This window comes from Antennarius striatus, chromosome 5 (genome assembly GCF_040054535.1).
Source record: "Antennarius striatus isolate MH-2024 chromosome 5, ASM4005453v1, whole genome shotgun sequence".
Taxonomy (NCBI): domain Eukaryota; kingdom Metazoa; phylum Chordata; class Actinopteri; order Lophiiformes; family Antennariidae; genus Antennarius; species Antennarius striatus.
This window is the reverse complement of record NC_090780.1, coordinates 2,253,727-2,273,638: the sequence shown is the minus strand read 5'-3', so window position 1 is coordinate 2,273,638 and position 19,912 is coordinate 2,253,727. Positions and strand designations below refer to the sequence as shown.

Below are 19,912 nucleotides of genomic sequence, written 5' to 3'. Positions count from 1 at the left end.
CCCCATGAGGAACGCCGCACTTCCTGTTTCCTTAGATAATAAAGTTAGAATAAAAGCAAAGTTCGAACTGATTACTTATTTCACCTGTTTATAAAGCTGGAGTTTCAATAGAAACTCATACATTTATTATCGTTCTCAACTATTCTTAAAATGTTCCATATCTTAATAAAACACACATTTTAACCCTTACCCTAACCCTCTGGCACATACGTACTTTCTTTTCTTTTTAAAAAAAATATATGACAGTTTTTTTTTACATATGTCTTTCAATTCAGATTGAAAAAAGTTAATTTGTTTCTAAAGGGCAATTAGAAACAAATTAACAAATTGCAAAGAGCAAAAAACACAGAAAGCTAACACTAACACTGAAATACACAGTAAACAGATATGTACAATATAATAAAGGTATGTGCAATGATGTAATAAATATAGTAAGCCCCTTCATATTTCTTCCTATAATAATGTACAACAACGTTTACTGTTGTTTCAAGTTTGCCGTGTGAAGCACTTTGAGTAACATGATCCTATGGAAGCATGCATTCATTCATTCATTCATTCATTCATTCATTCATTCATTCATTCATTCATTCACCCTGGGCCTGGGGTCTATCCCGGTTGACTGGTGGAGGTTGGGGTATATAAATCACCCGTTTTTCTTGGTTAAAGCAGTTCCCGCTAACGCCCAGCAGGGGGCAGTGTCCGTGAACAGCTGATCCGGTGGAACGTCACGGCCTCAAGTTGGAATCGCCTGAACTCATCGCTCACACTCATACTAACACTAACAATCACAATATACAATCAGAAATTCAAATTAAATATAGGCTCGATAATTCTTTGACCTACTGGATTCAAATAAACACCACAACATTTATACTTTTGCACATTCATTCTCATCTCTTTGTGCTTCACATGATTCCGCGGTATTAGACAACGATTCCGGTGACGTCAGTCATCGATACTTATAGGATTCACCGATCATTTGCTTCTGATGCAGTGACAGTTCAGATCCAGATGCCGGCGCAAAAACCGAACGAGCCAATCAGCGCGGGCCTGGTGGGAGGGGCCTGGCAGCTCTTCTGCAGCGCACCTCAAAGTTGCGTCCCTCTGCGCGCCTCCACCTGCGTGGTTTTCACTTGTTATCTGTCAGACCCGCAGCCCGCACCGCTTCCAGACGCCCGTCGTTCCGTCAGAACATCCTCTTCCCGTCGGGTCCAAGATGCTGGCGTGTGCTGAGATGATCACGATGTGTTTGCAGTCCGCCAAACAGAAGCATCTGCGGGCTCAGCAGCAGCAGCCGCCGCCGCTGGTTACCGCCGGACAAGGGCTGACTATCTTTCATGATGTGAGTGGATCCAGTCTGTCAGTCATGCATGATTGGTGTGGATTAAATGAATAGTAGTGAATCAATTATTACAGCTAGAATATCAGGTTTTAAATCTTAAAATTTGTTGGGCTTCTTGTTTTGTTTGTCATTAACCGCAAATTTTAAAATAGAGTCATCATATGTGGGCTGGATAAATTAGCCCAGTTTATAGTAATGTTAATTTAATTCAGTTGCCTATCGCAGTGAAAATAGACGTGTTTGAACAAATGTTCTCATCTTGTACACCCACATCACACACACACACACACACACACACACACACACACACTAAGTTGATACACTGTGTGTGTGTGTGTGTGTGTGTGTGTGTGCGTGTGCGTGTGCGTGTGCGTGTGTGTGTGGACGGTAGGAAGGGCTGCAGCTGATGCCTCTGCATGATAAATGAAGATCTCAGTCAGACAGGTTTAGGGACTGTTGGGGTTCTCCTGTTCTCATTAAAAGCACCCATTGCCTTGGATAAAAAAATAAAAAAATAAAAAAATATATATATATACTGTTATAATCCCCTAAGGTTAATTATAAATATATTAAAATGTCTAATGTTAGGTACCCCTAAACCAACTTGTGGCAGTTTGGTTCACAAGATCTTTTTACCAGATCTTACTCTGTCAAACATTAACGCACAACATATCAAGAACAGACATATTCTTACACATATACTTCTTGTGAAAGGGACAAAAACAACTTTACACCTTCTAGGTTCTAATCTTTTTGCTGAACTAAACTGAGCCTTGCTGACTCCCATTTCATTGAAGCTAACAAAGTGAAAGTAACCGTCATTTGCCTGGGTTGTCTTTACACAATAATTTATGCTTAAATTGAGATATGACTCCAATTCACTGAGGGACATGCTCAAATATTCTGACTCTGCACTTCTTATCACCCACTGCCAAACCTCAACTCTTTATTTTGTCACATTAACGTTAGTAGAATTATTTTACTCTTTGGAAATGACGTTCTACATAGCCGACGTTTGAAATCTGATTATCGTCTGTCGTCCATCCCAGCATAATCACGCTGACACGTTGCCATGCACCCTTTGTTCCCAACCCACATCGCCCCCCAGAATCTCCTGGAGCAGATCTGCACTCGATTAGTGTTAATGAAAGTAGAAACAGCTGATGCTGTCGTATTTCTCTGAGTCTCTCTGCCAGGTGTGGATAATTGTGCACATTTCTGTTTTGTCCATTTATTGATTAGAAATAAAAAGAGGCGGAGCTTTGAAGACTGTCAGTCTATTTTGGTCTTTATGCATCTGATAGAATCCCATCCATGTTGACATAAAGTTTTATTGTTATGATGAAATGTACATGGTGATCCTTTATTAATTTACCTGCCCACCTGTTTAGTGTGTTCTGGGTACTCCAATGGACTGCTGCATTGTGTTCTGCACATATGGGGGGCGGGGTTTGAATGTAATCTTCATTGTCAGATATTTTCTATATTCATAATTCTGCCTCAGAATTTCATGGATTGTTTCTGGGATGAGGCTCAGTTGAGCCAGTTTCACCACATTATGTAATCCTGCTAACAAACAAACAAACCAATAAGTGAAAAGAAATAGACATGGATGAAAAAAAAACAACAACCTCTTTCCTTGAGGTAACAAGCAGTCAAGATGCAGACGAATGCACAACCTTCCCTAGCAGAGGTAATTGTAGCACGATCAATAGATCAATATTAGATCTATAATGGGTCCTTTTCACGTCTTAGTCAGCCAGTTGGTGATAGCAGACGCAGAGATTTCCCTGATCGCATCCCCAAAGTGAGAAACAGCATTTAAAGATGTCCTATTCAAAAGGACAGGGACGGTTAATTATTCTGCTGATGGTCGTGGGAGGTGGTTTTATCATCGATGTTGTTGTTTTTGTTGGATGTCTTTGCGTCATGTGGATCATCAGCACTCTTCTGTGATTATTTCTCTCTCACACTCATCGCTCTGCCCTCTCTCTCTCTCTCCTGATGTTAATCTTTTCTTTCCTCCACTCGTTTGCTGCAGGTAGAAACAGACATGAAACAGAACGTTTGAACGATTATTATATATACAGATCATCTCAGCGAATCACAACGTCCGACACGTCTCACGATAAGAACGTATGACATATGGAAATGCAGGTCTAATAATGGAATTCACAATAAATCTAAACCCCCCAGCTGAAGCGTTTGCCAGATAGTGAGACTATCTTAACGAATGTCTTTGTGACATCTGAGTAGCAGCGCTCTGGGAAGCAGGATTGACCTTTACTGAGCTTTACTGTAAATGATGCATTACCATCTCCTGACACTGGAGAACCTGAAGACACAACAGAACAACAATTCACCCCACCTTTCCCATTAAATCCTGCAGAAGAGGTGGGGGGGGGGCAGACAAGATGGATTATACAAAGGCAAAAAGGAAGTGAAATGATTTCACTCCTTTATCAAGTATAGATTAAATGTACGTGACTGAATTAATCTAATAAATATGCAAGTTGGGAAACAGCGATTGGAACCTTTACAGTCACCTTCAAATCTAGGCAGATGAATAAGAATAGACCAATGAGTGTATTTTGAAGTGGTTCATAATGGTGGGGGCCCTTTGTCAGGACTGAAGCAGCAGAGAGGGAGGAGGCAGAGGGTGAGCTTGTTGCCCTATGAAAAATGAGAGATTGTCGACAGCAACAAATTGATGGAGAATTAATTATTTAGAACAGAAAAAATGAAAACTTTTTTAAATTCCATTGTTTTTTGGGTTTGTTTGTTTTTTTTTGCAAAATCAATTTATCAAACTAAGATTAAGGAGCTGCTCAGAAACATTCTGGTCATTTTTTTCCCCAGTATGCCTGTTTGGTTATAAATAACAGTTCATAAATAACATAATAACTACAAGGTCACCCTGTAAATGCGGCAGGAATTTGTCTTTTGTTATTAATGCTTTAGCTATTAGCAGACGACACGTTTGTTTACTGTAGAAATGAGTTTCTATTGAGTTTGAAAACAGCATTTTGACAAGACACAAATGTTGCAGCATGTAGGGACCATGAAAGTCAATGTGATTATTTAACTGCAGGTTGTGAACATCTGTTTGATTTTTACAGGAGGTAATTAAACTACTGCATTGTTTATTCACTATTCCTACGTTTTGCAAATGCAATCAAACTTTATAACCGGCGATGTGGGGACGATAGCTTTTGTGTTGTGTCCTAATAAGATATTAAACTGATGATAGTGACACTGGGGGCTTGTTTAAAACCTGTTTCGTTGTTTGTCTGGTACTCAAGTCCATTAGATCATAAAAACTAAATTGGAAATGACTGGAATGACATCCTAAACATTAAATCTCTTTTACTTTCTTCACTGTCTTCATCTTTGTCTTTTCAAATCTATGTTTTTGTTCTAAGTAGAAACTGAACGTTTTTTCTTTTGGATGAAGAGGCAGTCTGTTATCAAGGCTGCCTGGAGCGGACTAACTCTCCTCACACTGTCAGTCGTAACCCATATGGCCTTGAGTCTTGTACACATCAGCCAACAAATGGTTTTCCCTCTGCTGGCTTCCCATCTGTACTGACCTCACACTGATCTTCATCTTCATCTTCATCCTCATCTTCAGCCACTTCTTTATTTCTGCTGAACAAGTTCATCTCGATCTGCTTGGAAGCAGAAACCGGAAGAAGAATCATACAGTTATCATGTATGGTTAGGGAAAATATAATAAACCTGTAATAAAAATAAAATTCTAATTCAAAGTCAATCATTAAATATTAGTCATTAATTTCTCATCAGCAAAAAAAAAAAAAAAGTCCAGATATTTCAAAGCGTGTTTTCATGTTTCTCATTTTTTACAATCCAGTTTTGTGCTATTTAAATATAGAAGGTCACTTTAAATCTTAAAAATTGGAAAACAGCTTCTTTAATAGCTTTTATTGTAGTTTAATGTTGTGTTCACTTTTTATGAGTTTCCACTCAATGTCATAAATTTGACTAGAAAAGAACAACACACTGATATTATTTCAAATGTAATGATCCGTCAATTCATAAGATGAACTATGTAGCATTGAAGTACATTTAAAGGTGGAGACGTGGAAGGAATCCAACTCGAAACCTTCTTGCAGTGAGGCGCCATAGCGCCGCCCTTCTTTCTCAACATTTCCTCTGAAGACAGAAGGATTGTTAAACCTGTTTCGTAGCTGACACATACAAAACAAATCATAAGTCTCATGTGTGTCATGAGACACGTTGCGTGTCTGTTTGCTGCAGCAGAACAAATGAATCTCCTCCAGTAGGCATCCAACATCCGATTGTGTTTTTGACAGTTTATAATGATTCTTTATTATCAAATCCACCTTATAGTTACACTGAGTGGTAATATTAGGTGCTGTAGATAAATATGCAATAAATAGTAGATAAACCTTTCCAGTATTATTTTGTAAATTTGCCAGAATATTTTAAGTAGATAATTATTTCTGTCTGAATGCTGTGATTTACATGTGAATCTGAATCTGAATTACAACTAATTATTGTAAATGTGCAGAAAGAGTTTTAAAATGCACCCCCCCTCCTTTTTTTCTGTTTTTTTTTTCCAGATTTTCCGCCGAGCAGACAAAAACGGTGAGTAAACACTGCACACATAACGGTGAATAATTTTATAATGTTTGTTTCCCACATTCTTCCACTTCTTATTGTGGCCCAGAAAATCTGAGTTGATTGACATGAGTGATGCAACAAATCCAGTTCCAATGTGGCTGCTGCTGTTACTGTGTCTAAAATCCAACCAATCAGAATGTGGCGTGACATGACAGCAGCATCCATGGACTGTATATTGTACCACGCTGCATGAACACATTGTTTTTTACATCATTCATTATTCAGCCGTTCCCCTCAGAATCTAAAATCAATCCTATATATATCAGATAGTTTTCCATAGATTGCAGCCAGGGTTTATTAATAAGTGCTGTCTGACACGGTGCTGCGTAGAGTGGGCCTGTAAGTTAGCCGTTATTCCACAAGAGGTTGTAAAAATAGGCTTGTGTGTTGTTCTGATTAAAACTTAGAAGCCTAGCAGAGGATCAAACAGGGTTTTGCTGAAATTACAATTAGCCTCAGCAGCCCCTGGACCCGTCTTTACACGTCTTTATATTATCAGTATAGAATATTAAATTGGGTCTGGGAGTACAACTCTTTTTTTTTGTAGCTGTCTTGACTTCAGATTCAATGAAGTCCCTGGATATGTGAATTAAACATTTTTAATTCAGATGTACGTTAGCAGATTAAAAAAGAAAAAAGCATTTCTTTTACTGTTATTTATGATTTTTTTTCTGATATTGATATCAACACATGGCATTTAAAATTTTTAAAGCTAATCCAATGTTTTTTCTCCATCTTCTGTTAAACTGTATTCTCTCTCTATAATAAGTGTTTTTTTCTTGTCTCTGTTGATCTGGTGCTTTGTTAAACACAGATTTATATTTTTTGTCAGACAACAAATGAAACAAGATGCCACAACAAATCAACAAGAGGTGGACAGCAGTGGGGTCCTGGTGCTTTTGCAGGGACTGTAATTAGCATGCCTCCACAGCAATTACATCTCAACAGCTCTTAACCTTCACTTGATGAATGTTGCGATGTGAGTTTGTCTGCGGTTTCACGCCAAATTCACTCTTGGATTTTTATTCTAATAAGCTCAGCTGAATGCAATCACTTTAAGATGATGCTGAGGAGGGAGGACCAGCGTTAATGCAAAAGTTAAACACAAAACAAACCATAATACATTCGCTGTCGTAGAAACCATTACGAGCTGAATGTCTTCAATAATGAAACAGAATTTACATAAATCATGTCCCTTTGTAAATTAATAATGTCTCAACTGTTCCATTGCTTTTCTTTGAATACAATCAGAACAATCAGAAATATATTTTCCTTGAGCTTTCCCCTGTATAAAGTTTATATATTATATAGTCTGCATTACGTCATGTATGTTATGTATGGATTCATACGTTCACTTTTCATGGGCATACTGACCTTGAAACTGATAAATGTGTCGTGGTCATAATGGTTAAATGAATGTAGCAATGGAGTTGCTCAGAAGGAGTTTTATTTGTATGGAACCTTTCAGAATAAAGGTGATTCAAAGTGCTTCACAAGAGCACAGTGAGATTTTAAAAGTGCATTTAAATATACAGTATATGATACTTTGAACGTAAATATTTGCTGTGCTAAGATATATTAGATTAATGGAATATGTGACTATGAAAATTATAGATTGACAGAATAATACAAACACAAGGGTCATTTCCCAACTCACAGTTCATAATCCTTGAGGTTTTTTTCTTCAAGCATGTAATATTTCAGACTGACTCTTCCATGTGTATAAAATACTAAGGATGGGGTTAAGGGTTCAGACAATATCCCGACTGTGCCAGTGCCTAATTAGGATAATAGTCACAGATGAGCAATTTTTTTTAATTAATTTGCATCTTAAACCGTAAAGCTTAAGTAGAAAAAAGTTTCTTCTTTATCCAGATTGTGGTTTTTCCAATAGATATAGAACACAGTTTTCCATGTGACAGCTTTTAATGAACTCCACTACTTTGCTGGCAGGTTCTCCAATCAGGGGGGGAACAGACCAGCGAGCAGCAGACCATTAGTGAGGTGTAGCAGGGAGGGTTTGTGATCTAAAAGCAGAATGCAGGCTTAAACCAGGATATGGAAGCTAAAAGGCAGCTTATAGCACAGATCTGCTCACAGATGGCCTGATGGAACACGTAGTAAGTAGAGCATAGATGCTAAGAATACCAGAATCGGGGAAAGAATAGCGTATACGTACACCACAAAGCAGTTTAGTATAAAAACCAAGACACAACTATGTTGGAAATGTTAGTCGCTTCTGAAGCTGCAATGCATTTGTAGCAATTTCTAAACCACTTAGGAGAGGCTGCAAAGCGACTAACCTTTAGATTGAAGTGCGGCCTACTTTGTGCCCTACTTTCCACAACTTTTTTCACCCACTCAATTTGGGTCTTGTTTACTCTGATCCCTCTGAGCACTTTGGTCGGACAATTTGGACTCTTTTTAATTACGGAGGTTAGATTTTGGTCCATTTATTAAAAGATGTCACATAACTTTAATGTGATGAGAATATTTTATACTGCGAGCAGATATAAAAGACAAATAGCTTTTTTTTGATGAATTAATTTGTGTGGCCCTCTTGACTCATTTTCTCTTTATGTTAATCAGTTAAATACCTGTCCTTCAATTTTTTTTGTAGCTTAGAACTGTAGAGCTAACATTGAGCTTGTGGTTGGAAAAACTTTGGACAAGTTGAGTCTTGAGTCTCCAAAAAAAAAAATAATAATTTTTTTTTGTTATCGTGTTTTATTTAGTTATGATTTATAGAATAAATTGTGAATATGTCAGATTATGCCTTATTTATGGCGGCCATGAAGAATGAGATAGATATCATTAAACTTATTAAAATATATTTCAGATGCATCAAGACAACATCAATTGTAGTGATTTCCTTTTCAGGGAAATCACACAGTGTGAACAGAACAACAAAGAACTGGATTCACATCCGGATCCCAATATGAGCATCACATCCTTAGTACCATTATTTGATTGTTCAAACAGTTATTTTTATTTTTTAAATCAGCATTTGCTCATTTATTAACAATTCGTTTGCAGAGTGTGATTAAATTATTCTCAATGAAACAAACTGTTCTGGTCTCTGTATAACTTCCAGAAATAGTTTCATATTGCCTGTAATAAAAAAAAGAAAAGAAAAAGGAAAATAGACAGGAACAATGTTCCATAAACTGTGTTCATATTACACATAATGTGTATTTTATGACTGTTTTTTTGGATCTCTGATCTAGTTAGACACCCCCATGTGTTTTCCTTATATTGCATTAGGACACACATGAATGATTAACTCATATGGAGGCATCAGTTGGAAGTTCAGGTTTATAAACTGGATACTGGAGCTGCTCTGATTGGCTGTAAGAGGATGAAACGGTGCCACCCATTCATCTTCTTATAATAACAACACAGATAAATGGAAACTTCACTTTATGCATTCTCAGCACTTCAATGTATGAAATGAATAGTGGATTATTGGTTGTTTTGGTTATGTATTGATTCAGAGCTGCTTTATATTAAATATAGATCTGCAGATAGAGAGAGATGTCTGAGGTGTTATAAAATATGACCCGTGGCATCTTATGTTAGCAGATACTGGAATGTTCACAGCTTTGCAACATGTCACAAATAATAAAAAAGAGAATAGTGTTTGATGGGTGTCCAATTTGACAGATTTGACTTCCTCCATCCTGCGGTCCTATACCCTCAAATCCCCCACAAATCTTCTGAAGAGAAGTGTGTAATATGACGGAGGATTCAGGAAGTGAAAATGAGAGAGACCAGCAGGTATGGATGAAATATAATCTCCTCCTCCACCACCAGACTGCAGATCTTCTCCTCTCAGTACTTGCGGCACCATTTTTTTTGATGCCAGCTGTCACCATCTTTCCTTTTGGACCAAAATGCATTTATTCATTTTCTGTAACCACTTATTCTGCACGGGCTTACTGGGGGACTGGAGCCTATCCCAAATGAGTTTTTGGCAGAAGGTGGGGTAGGATTTAACTGGGATTAAAATAAATATTGCTATCTGACATATAATGTGTTTGACAAAAAGAAATTGTCAAACACATCAAATGTCAAACAGCAATGCTTATAAAATAAAATTAAAGTATATAAAATCTCTACTGAACTTCTTAAGTGTTAGTTTATCTGGTAACAGTCTTGATAGATATCGATAATCTGCTAATGAACATTTTGATGTGAACACATGGACCTGTCCTTTCTTTGGACTCGTCTCCTAATAAGTCTACAAATCATACACACACACACCCTTGAGTACTATATGAAAAATGTCCCTCTCACCCTTTCAGGGTGGTATCTGTGTGCCATCCTCAAGCTCCGGTCCTCTACCAGACCCCTGGGAGTCTGAGGGTTCTGTCAGTATCTTAGCTGTTCCTAGGACTGCGCTCTTCTGGACTGAGGCTTCAGATGTTGTTCCAGGAATCTGCTGGAGCCACTCTTCCAGTTTGGGGGTCACTGCCCCAAGTGCTCCTACTACCACAGGGACCACATTAACCTTGACCTTCCACATCTGTTCCAGCTGTTCTTTCAACCCTTGATACTTCTCAGTCTTTTCGTGTTCCTTCTTCATGATGTTGGCATCAGCTGGAATCTCCACATCTATCACCACTGCTCTCTTCTGCTCTTTGTCCATCACCACTATGTCCGGTTTGTTAGCCAGTAGCTGTTTGTCGGTCTGGAAGCTGAAGTCCCACAGGATCTTAGCCTTGTCGTTCTCAACCACCTTCGGTGGTATGTCCCATTGGGATTTGGGTACTTCTAGTCCATATTGGGTACAGATGTTCCTGTACACTATCACAGCTACTTGGTTGTGCCTTTCCATGTATGCTGAGCTGGTGAGCATCTTACACCCTGCTACCACATGCTGGACTGACTCTGGGGCTTCTTTACATAGCCTGCACCTTGGGTCAGATGTACTGTGGTAGATATTGGCCTCTATTGCCCTTGTACTTAGGGCCTGTTCTTGTGCTGCCATGATCAGTGCCTCTGTGCTGTCTGTCAGTCCAGCTTTATTCAGCCATTGGTAGGTCTTCTTGATATCAGCCACTTCCTCTATCTGACGGTGGTACATGCCGTGTAGGGGCTTGTCCCTCCATGTTGTCTCCTCCTCCTCCTCTTCCTCCTCAGGTTTCTGCTGTCTAAGGCATTCACTAAGCAGTTCATCTGTTGGGGCCATCTTCCTGATGTACTCTTGGATTTTTGATGTCTCATCCTGGACAGTGGTCCTGATGCTCACTAGTCCTCGGCCTCCCTCTTTCCGCTTAGTGTACAGCCTCAGGATGCTGGACTTGGGGTGAAACCCTCCATGCATGGTGAGGAGCTTTCTCGTCTTGATGTCTGTGGCTTCTATCTCCTCCTTTGGCCAGCTTATGATCCCAGCGTGGTATCTGATGACAGGCAGTGCATACATGTTGATGGCTCGGACCTTGTTCTTGCCATTCAGCTGACTTCTCAGGACTTGCCTTACTCTCTGGAGGTATTTTGCTGTGGATGACTTCCTTGCGGCCTCCTCATGATTGCCATTAGCCTGCGGGATTCCAAGGTATTTATAGCTGTCCTTGATGTCTTCTATCCTGCCCCCTGGTAGGTCAACCCCTTCAGTTCTGATCATCTTGCCTCTTCTTGATACCATCCGGCCACATTTGTCTAATCCGAATGACATCCCTATGTCGTCGCTGTAGATCCTGGTGGTGTGGATCAGAGAGTCAATTTCTCGCTCATTTCTCACTTGATGTCATCCATGTAGAGAAGATGGCTGATTGTTGTCCCCCTTCGGTATCCGTAGCCACTCTTTGTGATGATGTGACTGAGGGGGTTCAGGCCTATGCAGAACAGCAGTGGTGATAGTGCATCCCCTTGGTATATGCCGCACTTGATGTTAACTTGGGCAATTGGCTTGGAGTTAGTCTCCAGGGTTGTCTTCCACCTCCCCATTGAGTTCTTGATGAAGGCTCTTAGTGTCCTGTTGATCTTATACAGTTCCAGACATTCCAGTATCCACATGTGTGGCATTGAGTCGTAGGCTTTCTGGTAGTCTATCCAGGCAATGCACAAGTTGGTCTGCCTGTTCTTACAGTCTCTGTGTGCTGCTCTGTCCACCAGTAGCTGGTGCTTGGCTCCCCTGGTGTTACTGCCAACTCCTTTCTGTGTCCCACTCATGTATTGATCCATGTGCCTACTCATCTTAGCCGCCATGATATATATAAATATATATATATATATATCAAACAAAAAAAATGACCCAAATTTCTCCAAAATACAAAACTTTCACTGACTCTAAAGCAGAATATTTCATGACTGCATTGATTCTAAGGGATTTGATTGTGGAAAGTCTACATGTTTCTTAGCAGAGCTATTTAGAAAGTGTTGAGTGTGGTGGAAGATGCTGCTGTACGGATGAACCAACACTGTATGAGACTACATTCTTTATACTAAGGTCTATGATGGCGCAGTTCTTTCTTTAATTTATATTTCTGCCGGAAAGCAGACAGTTTTGAAATAAATGCTTTGTACAGATAATAATATACATTTAAAATTCAGTTTTAAGTATGGGCTCGCTCCTGCACACATTGAGAGAGAGGAAGTTTTTTGAGCTGGTGGGGCCGATGTCTTACACATTATGCATTCTGCTCAGAGATAATGATGAGCGGTGTCAAGAGGCTCCAGCGGAACAGATGGTCGTCGAGCTCACCCTTGAGTTTTCAACTTTGATGAGTCAGCAACTGGGACTCCATGACACATTAAACTGCTCACATTTAACCTCATCTTTTCTGAGGCCGGATCGTTATGTAAGATGTACGTATCGGTCGATCGGGTTATGGAGCCAAGTGTCATCTTGTATAGAGAAGATATAAAGCGAGGGAACTCATCTCAACCGCTGGGGGTGGCGTCTGCAGAGACATGCAACGTATTTTATTATCGTTACTATGACTGCATTACGATGGGATGTTTCTGTACATTAGCTGTTGAGTTGTGTGATACTAGTCTTCAGCCAAAAACAGCACAAGTCACAAGTGTCACAAGTGCATTTCTACTGATTGTTACGCTTTTATTCACATTAACCTGTTTTTAATTTTTTTGCTCCTGTCAAATTTGACCAAGTTAAACATTTTCCTCTCCAAAAATATATTGTTAACTTCTTTTAAAATCTCCTCATCATAAGATTCCATGACTTTGGTGAGTTATAACTTTTGAAAAAAATTATAAACCGGTAAAAAAAAAACAATTATCAGACATTTGAAATAAAAGTTTTTGGTTTCCATGGCAACCCACAAAAAAAACTGTCCCCTATAAGGTGTTGTGATTCCATTTGAATCACACCCATTTACCATTGTCAAAAATGACCAGCAGCGTTTAAATGATGAAGTAGTAGTAGTAATAAAATAAATAGTTTGTCTAAATGATGCAGTAGTAGTAGTAATAAAATAAATAGTTTGTCGCTATATTTCATATATATATATATATATATATATATATATATATATATATATATATATTGTGGAATTTCATTTTTGCGGATGGTTCCTAGAACGCATTAAACACAAGTAACGAGAGATTACTGTTACTGTATTTAAGACATTCCCACAGATACAGTATATAAGGCTTTTCTGAGAATATTAGGCCTTGCTGAAAGTTCCTCCTGATGTAACATGAAAGTCAAGTGATGTGAGTGGAGGTCATACAGGCAACTGTCACTGAAGAGTCTCTTTTGACAGGGAACAACACACTAGGTAATAAATGATCGCTTAAGGTTAACCGACTGCTTCACTCTGGTTAAATTCTTATTTTCTTGGTGATGCATGCCTCAGAAACGTCTCCACAAGCAGCCAGACTGTTGGTCCGAACTCTTAAAGGAGGTTTGAAACGTGTTGTGGCGTCTCTCTCTCTCTCTCTCTCTCTCTCTCTCTCTCTCTCTCTCTCTGGCAGGATAACTGCCGACTGATCTATGCGAGCTGTGCCAATACACACACTGATAGTACATTTCAAAAAGAAGTGCTTCTTCACAGATGAAAAGCAAGCTATTTATCTGTTGTTATTGATTTGTGTGCATTTTCTGTCATAACTAGTCTGAGGACTGGGAAGCTGCAATCAATCTTCTTTCATTTTAAAAGTTTGGGGAATATATCTCTGCTTTTATAGAACAGGCCATAAGGAGTTATTTGGTTATGCATGCATCATGTTTAGGCGTAATTCTTTGAATATTGATGTTAGACTAATTGTTTGAATAAAGAAAATTGTAAAATGCTCCCTTGTCAAATGTGAATATTTTAGTCTCTTGTAACTTCAATATATTTGCTTTTTTTAAGTCTCGGATGGAAAAACACTTTGAAGATGGCAATCTGAAAAACACTGTGATGATTAGATAGTAGAGCGAAATGTCTGTGTAGGTTCTCCTTTATCCAGGTCACAGTTATCCACAGCTGTTAAAAACAATCCACTGGACTTTAAGAACGTTTCTTGAAGACGTTTCCCCTCTCATCCAAGAGGCTTCTTCAGTTCTGAAGCACTGACCACACCCCACAAGGTTAATAAGCTGGGACAAGACCAAACCCCTTCAGAACAGCTTTGGATAGTGGAGCAAAGGATTACAGACCTGTGGCACTGACCTCCCACATCATGAAGACTCTTGAGAAACTCATCCTTGAGCGTCTCTGACCCCTGGTTCAACCACACCTGGACCCGCTTCAATTTGCCAATCAGCCTCGTATTGGAGTAGAAGAAGCCATCATTTACCTGCTGAGCCGTGTCTACGGTCACCTGAACATCGTGACAATCTTTTTTTAAAATTCCTCCAGTGCTTTCAATACCATCCAGACACCTCTGCTGGGTGAGGAGCTGACAGCAATGCAGGTCGACCATCCTCTACTGTCCTGGATTGTTAATCACCTGACCTCCAGACATAGTATGTGTGCCTGCAAGGCTGTGTGTCTGACAGGGTGGTCAGCAACACTGGGGCCCCACAAGGGACTGGTCTATCTCTGTTTCTGTTTACCCTTTACACCATGGACTTCAACTACTGCACAGATACCCGTCATCCCCAGGAGTTTTCTGATGACACAACGGTGGTTGCATGTATCAAGGTGACAGAGACGGAGTTCAGGGCAGGTGGAGTAAGGAAAACCACCTCCAACCCAACGTGGCTAAGATGAAGGAATTGGTGGTGGACTTGAGGAGGAAGAAGGGTCAGATGACCTGTCTACATTCAGGGGGTCAATGTGGATGTTGTTGAGGACTACAAGGACTTGGGGGTCCACATTGACAATAAACTAGACTGGGGGAGGCACAGCGACGCCCTCTACAAAAAGGGCCAAAGCCATCCCTGTTTTTTCTGGAGGCTGGGGTGTTTTGATGTCTTCTGTAACACCTTGCTGAGGATTTTCTATCAGTTTGTGGTGGTCAGTGCTTTACTCTGTGCTATGGTGTCCTGGGGCACCGGTGTGAGGGTGGGCTAGACAAACCGATCCACAGGGCTGATGACATTGTGGGAGTGAAGTTAGACTCTCTTACTGTCATTGTGAAAAGGAGGACATTGTCCAAACTAAGGACCATCTTGGACGACGAGTTCCACCCACTGTACAGACCACTGGTGGGCCAAAGGAGAAACTTCAGTAGTAGGATGACCCTTCCCAAATACTCGACTGAACGCCAGAGGACATCTTTTCAGCCTGTGGCCATCACACTGTATAATGCCTCACTTTAAGGTGAAAGGAAGCGGCAGTTACTGTACTGTCTCACTTTTTACTTTGTCCTACTACGGAGTGACTGTGATGAAAAGCAATTTGCCCTTCAGGGGATTAATAAAGGATTCTGATTCTGATTATATGTAATTGTTTACTGTGGTTATTAGATTTTACTTATTTAAAATTCATGAACATCTTGAACAAATGAGTTCTACTCCTTTCTTGTGTTTTAGATGATGGCAAACTGTCATTTGATGAATTTAATGCTTACTTCGCGGACGGGATCCTGACTACCGAGGAGTTACAGGAGCTTTTCTACTCCATAGATGGCCGACAAAATAAGTGAGTTTTTTTTAATATATATATCAGTGTAATCATTTATTTATTTCATTTGCAGGCAAACTCTATATAACATCTCCAACGCTGCCTTTGGCAGTTCAAAAAAGGCAGAGGGCGACTGAACTGAATGTATTTTGAGCATGTTTCTTTCAGGTTATCAGTCACAGAATAAATGCCTCATAGCTGTAAAACAAAAGGACCCTGTAACCAACCTGGATCAGGCAGAATTTACCTCATTCATTTGGGAATAAAATGCTTCAAAAGCCTACGCATCTGGTATCACGCTGGCCTGAGGGTAAACTGCTGACATCACGGGTCTGCAGAAAATGTTGTACTCAGCCCAGGCAGGAAGAAAATGTCCATCACTCCCCCGCCAAGGTTCATGTAGTGATTTCATGTTTACTGCTTTTACGATAGCCTTCTGTCAGGGAGATTCCACTAGACTCTCATCCTCAAATATCATTTCAAACGTACAGATTACTTAATTTATTCAAAACAATTTGTTTGACTTCAACATCGTCTTTATGTAACGGTTTGAAGTAGCGAAGGCCTGCTGAGCTGACAGTGATCTTGTTTCCTTCTGTATTGTGGACTGGCTGGAATCACCATGAATGTATAGTATGTTTACCTTTAATGTACAGGAACAGAGACCACAACAACATGTAAATACCAAGACTGCTGTGGGTTGAGTTGGTTCAAACGGCCTATTATACACACAACATCCTGTCCACAGTTCAGCCAAAGCCACGCATCACCAACCACAGATACAACTAGTTTAATGAGCAAATGACTTTATTATACCCATATAAACATTTCAATAGGGGGAATGTAGGAATAAACCATTGAAAGTCTTTGAAGCAGCGCTACACGTTAAAAACCAGTAGTAAAAAGTATTTGCTCTCATAAGTGTTTTTCAATGTTATTTCTGAGACATGAGCTTAGAATTTGGCTACATAATCAAATTAGGATAGCTGTGATATTCTTAATTATATACTGAGCTAATTAGCAGATTCTATTATCTGGTTAACTTACTATAAAGTTGACTGCCTCCAGTTGTCTTGTTGCACTTTTTTAAAGCAAAGTCTTCTGGGAAATGCATTGAAAGGGTTTTGTTCGACCAAATGAGATGGAAATAACTAACTTGTGGTTGCAGTGGAATAAAGTTTCTCATGTGTGTTCAAAATGTTGTCTCCTGCCCTTGTTTGAGGTCGGTGTTTGTGAGACAGTTTGCGATATTTTTTGCCTTCTAATCTGTTTTTCTAGCGTTCCTCATGCTTTTTGGCATTTATCGTCAGTTGAGCTCAGTTGTCTAATTTAAAAGGCTTTTTTTGTTTTAATAGAGCTGTTAAATGTGCAGCTCCACTATAACATAAGTTGATGGTACAAACGGGGAAACTAAAAGAATAGAATTTGTTTTTAATCGTTTTGCTTTAATTAGCCTCCAACAGGGACCTTAATGTCACCATCAAATTGGAAATTTACATTTTGCAACTTAGAGAAGAAATTAGTAAGAGCACAGATGCTTTAAAAACCTTATAATGGCTCAAGTCATTAACCGGCTCCCCTTGTGGTCGGCATGCGACCTGTAAAATACCATTAAAGCTACATGGAAGTTTAATTTAGTGGTTATCTTGCTGTTATCAAGAAGTGAAAACAATTTAGTCTCAAATATAATAATTTCTGCCATGACAAGTGAATTTTTATTTTGATGCCATTAAAGAAGTGCAAGATCTGTTATTACAATAGAATTTGCTTTTGCAATAAAATTGTTGTTGTCTGTCTTTGTTGTTTGGGGACGAACGATCGATCTAACAAAATCACAGAGTGACACCAGTTTAAATTTCTGTAATTAACTTTCACCATTCATCTCTTTTGTTCTGCCTGCAGCAATCTGGACACTGACAAACTATCAGGTTGGTGGACAAGTGATTTGTCTTATTTAAAGTACCATTGTGCACGATGTTTTGTAAAAATGCTGTCTTTAAAATTTACCCATCCTTATTTCTAAGCCTTAAGTAGCATGGAAAACTTAATAAACTTGATAAATAAAATATTTTTCTTGTTTTTCTGTGAGTAACAGATGACTAAAACCACACTTCAATCTGTTAAATATGACACACCAGCTCAGAATAGTTTTTTCTCAGTGATGCAGGAATGAAGGCAGATTTAACCCCTGTCTGAAAACATACTCTTTGCTGACCTGAATGCCTACATGTGAAGGTCGGGTAAAAACAGATGACAATCTCATCTCAGACGCACGCAGTCTCTTATTATATCTCCTTGGAAACCATCCATAGTAACTAATTTGCAATGTGACACAAACAGTTGAAATAAAATAAAGAGAACTGAACTTTGCGGCTTCAACAGACGCTCATTTCACATTTCTGCACACGTGATCGATGGCTGTCTGAAGTGGTAATGAACGCTGGCATTCCTTAGCCTCTTCAGTCTTTCAGTGTGCTGTAACATACACCCCCCTCCCCCCATATGATTTTATTTCATGTTCCTACGCCTACAGAAATGGTGTTGTGGAGTTATGCAATTTCCTCCGGGATTAATAAAGTATCTATCTATCTATCTATCTATCTATTCGTCTGAAGCTCTCCATGAAAAAGCCATTAAGGAAGATTTTCTGAGACGTATAGCTGTCCCTTAAAGTCATCTCAGTGCTTTAGACTTTACTGAGGCGCATACAATGAAAGGAACCTCATGTTTTTTTCATCATCTTAAAAATGCATGTGTTTCAGATGGCCTGAATAAAAGCGAGAAAGTAGAGCAAATACCTGTAAATACCAGTGGCACCCAGAATAAAACTTGTGCATAATTTATAGAATGAGGGGATGGCGTCTTCTTCATGTGACGTCAAGAGAAGTTAGGAGAAATTCACAGAATATTCCACTAATCCCAGATTTTGTTCGCTGAATTGTCTTTGTTTGGAGCGGTTATCTCTCTGTGGCGTTAACCTTAGGTGGGTAACAATTTCATTTAAGTCCTCAAATTGAGGTCATCCTCCTTTTCTTTTAAGAACTTAAAAACTAATATGGATTTTAGGATTTTTGTGTTTTCCGATATAATAAATGCTTTTTCCAAGAAGTAAATGTGGATGTTTGTAGGTGTCATCATCTGGATGCATCTGGTATCAAATGAATATTGAAACTATTACTTCCTGTATCTGTAGGCGTGTATACCTCTCTGTTATAACACTTGAAACTGGACAGGACATTAAAATAAGCCTAGATATTTTTAACCCATTTATTTCTCACTGCCTCTGTCAAAGGCCATTAATGTGGAATAGAGAAATGTACAATATACAGTGTAATAAATAATAAATAATTAGTAGTTCTGACACGATGTTTTTTCTTATATATATATATATATATATATATATATATATATATATATATATACACACACACACTGTATATATAATTTTTTTCTAATTTCCTCATAGATTATTTTTCTCAGCACCTGGGGGAGTATCTCAATGTACTTTCTGCTTTGGAGAACCTGAACGTAGCTATTTTAAAGGCAATGGATAAGACGAAAGAGGTAAGTTTAGCATCATGTGAATCATGCTTTTATAGTTCAGACAGTGCTGCTGGGGGTGGAACAAAGCAGGTGTTCAAACCTTTGCATGATAAAAGTTGGGAAGTTGTGCTACAAATGTGCTTAGTGGGCTCTACACAGATGGAGTCCAGCTCGGTGTGCCCGGAACGCGGGCTGAGAGACGTCCTAGGAGGGTTGATGATGAGGGTGATCCAGAAACTGGTGGCGACAGCAAATAAGTTTATATTCCTTCATAAACATATTTTCTGTTGCAATTTCTATGTATATGGTCATCGTTTGAATGTAATGTTTATTTCTCTGAATG

At 39.1% G+C, this 19,912-nt stretch overlaps 1 protein-coding gene across 1 annotated transcript in view; it reads left to right on the top strand.

Annotated features, from left to right (window-relative positions):
* Positions 1-987: 987 nt before the first annotated feature.
* The window catches only part of necab3 (N-terminal EF-hand calcium binding protein 3), a 35,653-nt gene continuing 16,728 nt past the window's right edge, over positions 988-19,912 (top strand). The window contains exons 1-5 of the mRNA XM_068315937.1: positions 988-1,342; positions 5,947-5,971; positions 15,936-16,044; positions 17,929-17,954; positions 19,493-19,590. Of these exons, the coding sequence (XP_068172038.1) occupies positions 1,217-1,342; positions 5,947-5,971; positions 15,936-16,044; positions 17,929-17,954; positions 19,493-19,590 (384 nt within the window). The 5' untranslated portion in view covers positions 988-1,216. The remainder of the gene's footprint in view (positions 1,343-5,946; positions 5,972-15,935; positions 16,045-17,928; positions 17,955-19,492; positions 19,591-19,912) is intronic.